The 10,202-nt window shown below is 33.6% G+C and overlaps 1 protein-coding gene across 1 annotated transcript in view; it reads left to right on the forward strand.

Moving 5' to 3' along the window:
- Nucleotides 1–10,202, forward strand: part of LOC145279758 (platelet-activating factor acetylhydrolase-like) — an 83,145-nt gene that overhangs the window by 48,457 nt on the left and 24,486 nt on the right. The window contains exon 5 of the mRNA XM_080131065.1: nucleotides 2,041–2,242. Within this exon, the coding sequence (XP_079987191.1) occupies nucleotides 2,041–2,242 (202 nt within the window). The remainder of the gene's footprint in view (nucleotides 1–2,040; nucleotides 2,243–10,202) is intronic.

Below are 10,202 nucleotides of genomic sequence, written 5' to 3' on the forward strand. Positions count from 1 at the left end.
TGACCCCCTAAGGTCATCTCTGTCAGTCCGACATCTGGCTTTCGAGTTCTCTAAGGCCAGAAAGTGTTATGTTATTGTTCTAAGTTCCTGTCATCAATTTTAAATGCAAAATATATTTCTCTGACTTCCAAACAATATCTATTTTGACAATGAAATAAACTATATATTTTTATTCTCTATTTCCTCGGGATATCTGTCGCTACCCGGGATTGATTAAAACGGTCTTAGCATAGTTATTCGGCCCTCCTCAGGCCCTGGGGAGATCTAAAGCTCCCTAATAAGGGGAAATTGCTCCCTCAGGTTGATTACGTCACACTCCGATGAACTTGTAGCACTTCTGCTCCCTCAAGGAAGATACACCTGACTAACCCAACAAGTAGCAAAATACTACCCTTTGACTGTTGAGGTCCATAGATGTCGGAAAGCCTTTTACTCTCATGGTTTCTTCTCTTGGTTTGCTAGACTTTGGAATTTATTCCCTGTTTCCTGTTTCCCTTACTGTACTAATCTGCAAAAGTTAAAATCTAATGTGAACAGACACAATCTCATTAGTAGCCACTTACATTCCAAGTCTTGTTTGAACTAAAAAAGAATTTAAAAAAAAGTGCAACACATAACTTATACAAAACACACTAGAATGAAATTCTCTACTGAATTTGATTGCATTTTTGTGGTATATCTATAGGAGCTTAACTGTAAAATCAAGTCCTATAATATTGGATAACAGAAAAAAATCATCAAATAAAAAAGGAAAACAGCAACTCTCTTATTGCATCACTTTCTAGTGGTATGAGTCAGGCAATGGTCGGTGGACATGGTTAAGAGTGAGGTGGATTTGATCACTGAAGATGGATGACTGATAATGTCAGTGCTCCACCTGGTAGGTTGACCTTCCATGAGGAGACTAAGTAATGGCTCGTTAAACTGTCAAAATAAACAAACCAGATCCACTGAATTCGGAAACTTTGCTACCCTCAGTGACTGACTGATTGGTACATACATTGAGTTGACTTGTGGGTGTGTTGTTTTGGTTGTGAGTTTACCTTTGGTAGAGGGTTTTCCCAACATCGATAGCATGCTTATTTCGATGAACTCAGCTAGGAGAATGCTACTCAGATCTGGCACTTATTCTGCATAAGTACCTGTATTTCTTTCAGTGGACAATAATGTTGCTTGTATTTACAGTGAATAGAGGCAGAAGAGAGGATGTCTCTCTTTGAAGGTGTTCAAAAGATCTCTGGTGATTACTGTCTAAATCTCAAAGAGTTAGAATAGGCCTTCAAATTTTTGGTTGAAATAAATATGGCTGATCGGTTCTTGCGTGATCACATTACCTTACAGGTGTTGATCTTTATGAGTGGAAATGAATGTTAATGATTGTTATGTATCTAACCTGTCGATTGCAAATAAAATGTTCTCATATATATGTTGGATATTTATACATGGGTCTTTTATCTTCCTGTCTGACACTGCTGTTTCTCTCCATCACAGTTTCATGAGTGGTTGTCAATCATCTCATTTGTTTAACTAAGATTAATAAAATTTTTCATGCAGGAAAGATGCAAGGAAACATTCATTGAGTGTTCTTCAAGGTTTTATTTGGATAAAATGTATGTAAAGAGAGAGAGAGAGAGCAATAATTTTTTTTATCTAGTTATTTACTTCTTAAGCTTAACTTTCTAACTTAACAAAATGAATGACACAAATGGAGAGACATCGAAGTATCATTTGCCTTAGATTATTCTACATAATTGGCCTTGTCTCATTTGCATAGCTTCCACTGGGGACTGATCTGAAAACCTTTGTTTCTATCCTTGAAAATGTGATGTCATTTGTCATTGTTCAACTCTGTTTTGTCTGCAGCTTTTTACTTCTTCCCCCTACCTCAACTTTACGTCACCCATCTTTCATTCAACCCTGGAAACGATTCTGTTTTACAGATCAGGGTTATCATGCAAAAAATTCATACTAGCAAACTTAATTATCACTAATATGTAGTGTCTGTAATATGTAACGTATCTGCTTTATTTTTCTCATCAGAGATGGTTCAGCATCTGCCACTTACTTTCTTAACCAATACAACTCCGGAGATCAAATGGATTCGCTCCACAAAAGTGATGCTGAAGACACCAGTCCTGATGATAATCCACCCCCACAACCAATTTCCAAAGATTACGAGGAAGAATGGAAGATGTTTGAAAGATTTGAGACGTGGGATAATTTTGTGGAAAGAAATGCTCAGGTAAGGTAATAAACATAATATTTGTGTTAGTGTTGCCTATATCCTAATGTGTAGAGTTTAAAATCACATAAAAACACAGCCAGCCAATTATTAGTTTTGTTAATTTATCCATGTGGTCAAAAAATTGTGACTCAGAAGTTAACTTTTTGTTTTCTTTTTTTAATTGTCGAAGTGAAACAGTTGACAAATACCCTATTCTTCCTTGTTTAGTTTAATCATCAAAATGGTGGCAATCATAATTTGTATACTATCTCTTAGTTCATCTCAGACATTTCTATGATTATTGCTCGATCTCTTCATCCAAACAGATGTTATATTATTAATAAGCATATAGTGACAAGAAAAAGATAAACAAATATGGTATGAACTTTATGGTCCCCTCTCGCCAAACTTTCACGAAAAATACTCGTCTAGCCAAAACCACTATCAACAATTTCCCACACACTTTATCTGTGCCTAAACCTAAATGCAGATTCTATGAACAAAGCTTCTTTCTTAGAATGGCACGCCTGTGGAACTCTTTTCCGTTTGCCTGCTTTCCAGCTGACTACAATCTGATTATCTTCAAGTCCAATGTAAACAAGTTCTTGATGAACCGTCCCCCTAAGTAATCCAATTTACAAAATTCCCACTACTTATGTTTACTATGCTATAATCACATTGACTAATGTATACCCATTCACCCTTATCCTCGAGTGGCCTCTGGGCCTTGATAAGTGGTGATTCCTGTGTAAAAAAAAAAAAAAAAAAGATTCAATCTTTTATTTTGAGATAAAATTGGAAAAAAATTTCTTATCTGTGTAATGACAAAGAGATTTTAAAAGAAAGTGTGTTTTGATTGTACATTTGATAATTATTTTGTTGTTTCTTACATTTTATTGCCAGGCATACTTTTTTTTATCAAAATGATTTCTCATGGCTTAGATATCCAACATTTTTAGTTGCTGAGGGAAAACGAACAAAAGAAAATGAAAAGAAAGCAGAAAGAAAAACAATATTTTATCTTTGCATTTTTTTTTTAAATTGTACATTTTTAAAAAATTTATTTTTTTACTTACCTTCACCCCAAACAAGGCATGTTGCCACTTGGACGTAAAGGTCTACTAATTGGGACCATGTCTAAGAAAGATTAAGATGTTGGTTTATGTTGCGTTTGAACTTCTGCATGGGAAGCAGGTAGCAGGAAGAGAATACCGAAGTCTAGCTGTTCTAGGGAAGAAGCTATTAGAGTAGAAAGCCTTCTGTCATTTAGAGACCTCAAAAGTGAAGGGGTGTGATTTTGCTGCTAAGTGGGTTTGTCAGGGATATGTACGACAAGGATGCACAAGTTCAATGAGGTCATCATGCCATTAAAATACTTATAAAACAAGTACAAAGATGCAACATTGTGGCGATGGGACAGGAATTGGAGCCTAGTTGACAAAGTGGGACCTATTAGATTGGAGATCCCTTTTTGGATCCTATCCAAGAGGAAAAGACTAGTGGTAGATACACCAACCCAGATGTGGCAACAGTACTCCATGCATGGTGAATGGTGGCCTTGTAGAGGTACAGGATACTCTCAGGTGTGAGTACTTTTCTAGCATGATAGAGGGAACCCACTTTCCTTGCAGCAGCCTCACATTGAGAATTCTCAGATAGGGAATTATTTGTCATGGATATCGGTGGTTGGAAAAGCTTCTTTTTTTTAATTATTAAAGGGGAGCAACTTATCTTACTAGCATAAAATGATACCATCCATTTATGTCCCCATTCCACTACGGTCTGGAGGTTATTTTCTAAGGATTCAACCATTGTCTTGGAATTGTGTACGTCCGTTCTAACCTCAAGCTTGTTATAGAGTGTTGTATCATCAACAAATATACCCATCTCGGAAACAATATTATCGGGGAGGACATTGATAAATATTAGGAATAATAGTGATCCAAGAATCGACTCCTGAAGCACTCCCATATAAATGTTATGCTGCTTGAATGAATGCCCATCAATGATAGCCTGAATGGTCTAGGAGGGATTTAATTATATTTAGTATTCATCTAGTTATACCATATGATTTAATATCATTTTCTACTTCATCTTAGCATTTTGCTGGATTTTATTCAACTTATTCCCCCCCCCACACTATATATATATATATATATATATATATATATATGATGAAGAAAGGAGAGCAAAATTGATATGCACCAAAAAATATTAGCATATAAAGGGACATAATCATATGTCGACATTAAGCAGAGTTATATCCCTTGCTATGCAATATTTTCTGGCATTGTGATAAACATACAAATATATATATATATATATATATATATATAAAGATAAAAATTACAATTAAATTTACCGAAATGATCCAAGATGGTAAAATTAAAGTATATTATAAATATGAAAGAATTAATATTTATAAAGTTATCTCAGCCAGATGTAAAAGCTCGATAAAACCAAATAGGAGATAGAGCTTATAATACGAGCAAACAATTAATAAAACATGTTAAAAAAACACTTTGAAATGAGTTAAAAACATATTTAAATCTGAAAAGGAAACACTAGATAAGTGGATAGTCCTTAATCCGCGGAGTTTCGAAGAAATACTTTCCTTCTCATCAGTAGCAAAAAAATGATATAAAATTTAGTGAAATCATTGTATGTATGTGATATCCATTTTTTTTTAAACCAAAAAAAATGTAATTTTTTTGTGTTTAATTTAGACAAGCATGAATACCCAGTGTTGCCCGGGTGGACATGAAGTTCTTATTTGAACACACCTACTATACTAAGGATATTGAGCACTTTCATCGATACCCCCACAAAAGAATGGGATCGCCCCAAAAAAGAAAAACAACCTCCCCATCAGATATTTCAGCCCAAGGAATACGAAGAGAGGTAGCTATTCTCCGGACTCCCCTCCCCATGAAAAAAAAAAATAAGTATATGAATCAAAAGAAGTATTCTTTCAATTAAAATAGTAGTGAATACCTGTGCAACCGAAAAAAAAAAAAAAAAAAAAAAAAAGGCCACAGCAGGTGGATTCGAACCTGAAATGCGAAAGAGGAAAAGAAGGGGAAAAGGTTACTGACTAACATGCTAGCTGTCACGGCTACTTAATTAATTAGCATAATTATATTATGACACTACAAAATAACGTTTTTAAACATACTTTCAGTTTGCTAGGCATGACGAAAAAGTAATAAAGTAATTTGCAAGAAATAGTCCAGTTGACCACCACAGAATTAATCCTTTTTTTTCTAATTTTCACATATTATTTATCTGAGACATTGCTCTTTCAGATGGTACCGGTTTCGACCCGGTCGGATGTGGCTGACGAAAGATTTTAGTGGACATATGAACACACGCATGTAACTGTTGCATTTTTTGCTTTTTAATCGCACATTTTATTGACATTTTATTGTTAACATCCAGATTTATTTTTATTTTTCAATCTATAAAAAAAACATGGCCAAGTTGAACAGGGCTACCACTGGGAACATTTTGAAATGTTTCAATATAATGAAAAGTGTGAAAAATATTAATTTTATTTCAGTTTTTCTGAAAAAGAAGTGAATCCAACAAACAACTAATGGAAAACTTGAATCATTTTTTATATTTTAAATAGTTTTAAAACCTCTTTATTTCATTATTCACTGAAAGGATTTCATTCAATAATTATAATAATTAAGGTTGTTTGTTATCCTTACAACATTTTTTATTTGTTGCTGTAAATAAATCTCATAAAAAAATTTGGTTAACTGCCCTAAAACGATAGAATTATTTTGCATTAAATTTAGTAAGGAAACTGATTCCTTACTCCAAATTCTTTAATAATGTTCTTTTTTGGCAAGGGGAGTCTTCTTTCTGCCAGGTTTTTCAGGAGGTTCACACATAATTCACAATTTTAAATGTGATATTCGTTCATAACACACCTGAAAACCTATTTAAATCAACTTAAAAAAAAGGCGAGTGCTTTGTTGAACAATGTCAGCAATTTGACCAGAATTTCATTTGAGCTTCATTTCTAGTTTAAATAATTTTTCCCTGTAAGTGGCCGAAAAATGGTTGCTCTAGTTTCGGTAGGATAGCAAACACATGCTATAATAAATAAAAAAAATTAATTAATTATACTTACCATCCATACTTTAATTTTGTACGTAGCTTATAACAGCACAACGAGGAAACAGGAGTCAGCACAGTTTGGGCAACCAAAATTGTGCACTGGCATCGCGTAGCAACAGACTTGGACATAATTTTGGAAACAGGGGAGATAACCACTCTTTGTAAATATGAACAACTGTTTGTAGGCCTTATGGTCTACTGTAGCTGAGGTAATATCACGTAATGACAAATTGCCGAAAGAAATTATCGTATTTTTAGCAAAATGCGCAATTATTTATCGATTTATTGTCTTTTTTGGTATCGATTCTTCAAAGAATTTCCTATTTAATGGTATATTAGCAATATTGGGCTCTCTAAAAGAAAATTATTTATTTATTTTTCAAAGATTTAAAAGTTATGTTTTTCATAAAAATAATGAAAATATATAATTTTATTTTGTTGCTAATCTGAAAGATAATAATTATTATTAACATATTCAACGAATTTCACACTTCAAAAGATAAAAAATTAAACACATTCAAAATACGTGTTTTCAACCTTAAAATCTGATACGTGCACAATTGTTTTTTTGTTTTATTTACAATTCTCACGCTCCCCACAATACAATACAATACGAACGTAGTTTGCTCAGTTTCGGCTGATTATTTTAAGCATATTTGTAACCACAAATGAAAAAGGAGGGGTTCTGTTGGCAAAAAAATATTGATTATGAAAAAAAATACACCATTGTAAAGTTCATTCTTCAGTTTTATGCGGCAAACATTTTGTATTGGTTGGATAATTACTTGATTTTTAATAGATTTTTAAAGAGAGACTCCATCAAAATATAGTTACTTCTTTCGTTTTGGCTGCGTCTAGTTTAAAATTGAGTCAAATCATTGTATGTATGTGACATCCATTATTTTTAATTAAAAAATGGAATTTTGTTTGTGTTTTTTTCAGACTAGTGGGCGTATCCGGCGTTGTCTGGGTGTGTGGAGGTGTAGTAAGGAACCCTGGGCGAGGAGAATAAAAAAAACTAGGGGGGGGGATCAAAATAACAGTACGCAGTTTAGGTGCAGAGAGGCATTAAAAAAAAGTGGTAGTAGGTAGGCAGGCTCAAACCTGTAATGTGAAGGAGGAGGAAAAAAAAAAAAACGTAACATCTTAACCGATGTCTCCATTGTGCAACCTGAAGTCGAGAGCATTGAAATTAAGCATAGTCAATCCAATAGTTATGATCTTGCTAAAATGTCAGCAAAATAAGTGACCCCTCCTTGTACAAAACTGCCCAGTTGAGGGTGAAGGAATGAATGCTCTTGGCCAATTTTTCGATATTTGTCGTTCGAAGGATCACGCCTGAAAATGGCACTGATCTTGTGAAGATGTTGTGTGTGTCAAAAGTTTTTGCAAAACACACACATACACACACACACACAAACATTTTGCTCTTTATATATATAGACTAGTGTAGGTGCCCGGCATTGCCTGGGTGTTTGGAAAAAAAAAGTAGTAGGCAGGCAGGCTCAAACCCGCGACATGAAAGCAGAAAAGAAAGTGAAAAAAAACGTGACATTTTACCACTGTGCTACGATACCATAGAAAGTGAAAAGCATTCAAATTTAGCGATGTCAATCAAAAAGTTGACTTGCTAAGTGAATGAGTTGGCTGAAGGCCAGTTTAGCTTTCCGCTTCTTTCATTTATTTGTTTCCTCACGATGTTGGGGAAACCAAGCTCCCCTGAAAAAGGGGAACTCTCAAATGAATAGCAATTGTCTGATATGAAGGTTTTTCCCCACATTGATCAAAGCTAATTGCGTTTCTGGAGGTCCCGATCGGAAAGCTGGGAAACTGATTTGATTAGTTTCACTTTGTTTGTCTTTTTCGTATAAATAAACACACGAAAGGATGGAATAGCATGAATTTTATAAAATTCGAGCAAATCGTAGATATTATAATCTAGGGAGTATATAAAAAGTTCTCTAAACTCCAGACCCCCCCTCCCCCCTGCTGAAAAAAAGCAAAAATGCACATGCCCATTTTGCCTTTTATATATATAGATAATCAAACTAGTTTATATTTATGGAGACTTTTATCTCAACGTAATATTAAACAATTTTAATGAGTTTTATTATTTATGTACGACAAATTAAGGCATGACAAATGTACAACAACTGTTCCTGTTGATTCTCTATTCATATGATATTTAGACACATCATTCAAGCAACCTGGGATTCTTATGTCAAAAACTGGCATGCATTTTTTTTCACTAATAATTTTGTAAATTTTTTTTTTCAGACTGACAGGGTAAGATATGAGAGGATTAAATAATTTATTGGTATATTTAAGTAAATATTATTATTATTGTTGTTCTTTCTTTAGTAAACATTTACAATAAAAAACACTATAAAAATATAAAAAAACATTTACAATTTTAAAAAGTTAACAATTTTTTCTTTTACTTTTTTTTACTTTTTCTTTTTTATGTAAATCTGAAAAAAAAAATTTACTTGCATATTTTTTACGAAATTTTTTGCAAAAACAACGAAACAGCAGGAGCAATTTGTCATGCCTAAATTTGTTGCACCTAAATATCACATGGTTTGTCTTACATTCATCATGCCTTAATTTGTGGTATATAAATAGCAAAACCACATTTTAATCTTCTATATATATAAAAGCGAAAATGTATGTGTGTATGTGTGTATGTTTGTGTCTCTGCTAAAAACTTTCGACGGACAGAACAAAAATTCACAAATTTGGTCTCATATGAAAGCCCCATCCTTCACCTGACAAATATAAAAAATTAGCCAAAAACGTTAATCTTTTCACCCTGAAATCAGCACTTTTCTACAGGCGGGGTGGGGGGGGGGTCAGTAAAAACAGTCCTCTCATGACGAATTCGCTTCTACGCATGCGTCATAGGACGTCGTAACCTGATTTTGTTTTAAGAATTAAAAAAATGACCGTGTACATTGTGTTAGGTCAGTTGGTTAGAGTGCTGGGTCATTATCTAAATGTTTTGGGTTCGAATCGTGGTGTGAATGTCTTCTTTTTTTTTTTTCGATTTTTTAAATTTTAATATTGAAGCAGGGTTATTTAAGCAATTTTTCACGTAACGTTGGTTTTTCTGTTTTTTTTTACTTCGCTTATTCTTAGGTTTTCATTAACACCCCCCCCCCACATCCGACCCACCACACACACCCAAAAACACCCGGGCAACACTGGGTACCCACTGATTTTTTAAATTTTAATATTGAAACAGGCTTATTTAAGCCATTTTTCACATGTTTTTTTTTGGGGGGGTTATTTTTCAGATTTTTTTAAAGAAGTTTTAACCTTCGTTTTTCTGTTTTCTTTTTTGTTTTTGTTTTTCCGATTTTTACATTTAACATCGTTCGTTTGCCTTACGTTAGTTTTTTTTATTTTTTATTTTTTTTGATTTTTTTAAGATTATTTAATATTTAAAAATATTTACTTCGCTTATTCTTATGTTTTGATTAACACCCCCCACCCTCGCCCGAGCACACACACCTCCAAACACTCGGGCAACGCCGGGTACCGCCCTCCCCCGCTAGTACAAACATAAAACAGTTTTGATTAATCAGTGTCTGTTAGTAAAGTGTTCCACTTTAGTTCCAATGTCATATTTCAAGGTTCAAATTTCCATCATTTTTTTTTTCTTTTTGCAATAGTTTTCCAATTATTTTACAGCTATTATTAATCATTAATATAAAACCTGAATAATGTTTATTCTATTAAGTACATGTTCAGAATCAGAACGAAAATCAAAAAAATTAATTTGGCCTAAAAGCAATGTTTGATTGTCATGTTACAGTTAGTAACACGTTACTGCATTATTATATAAAAC

The sequence above is a fragment of the Euprymna scolopes genome, chromosome 7, assembly GCF_053919585.1.
Source record: "Euprymna scolopes isolate OS-2025 chromosome 7, ASM5391958v1, whole genome shotgun sequence".
Lineage (NCBI taxonomy): Eukaryota > Metazoa > Mollusca > Cephalopoda > Sepiida > Sepiolidae > Euprymna > Euprymna scolopes.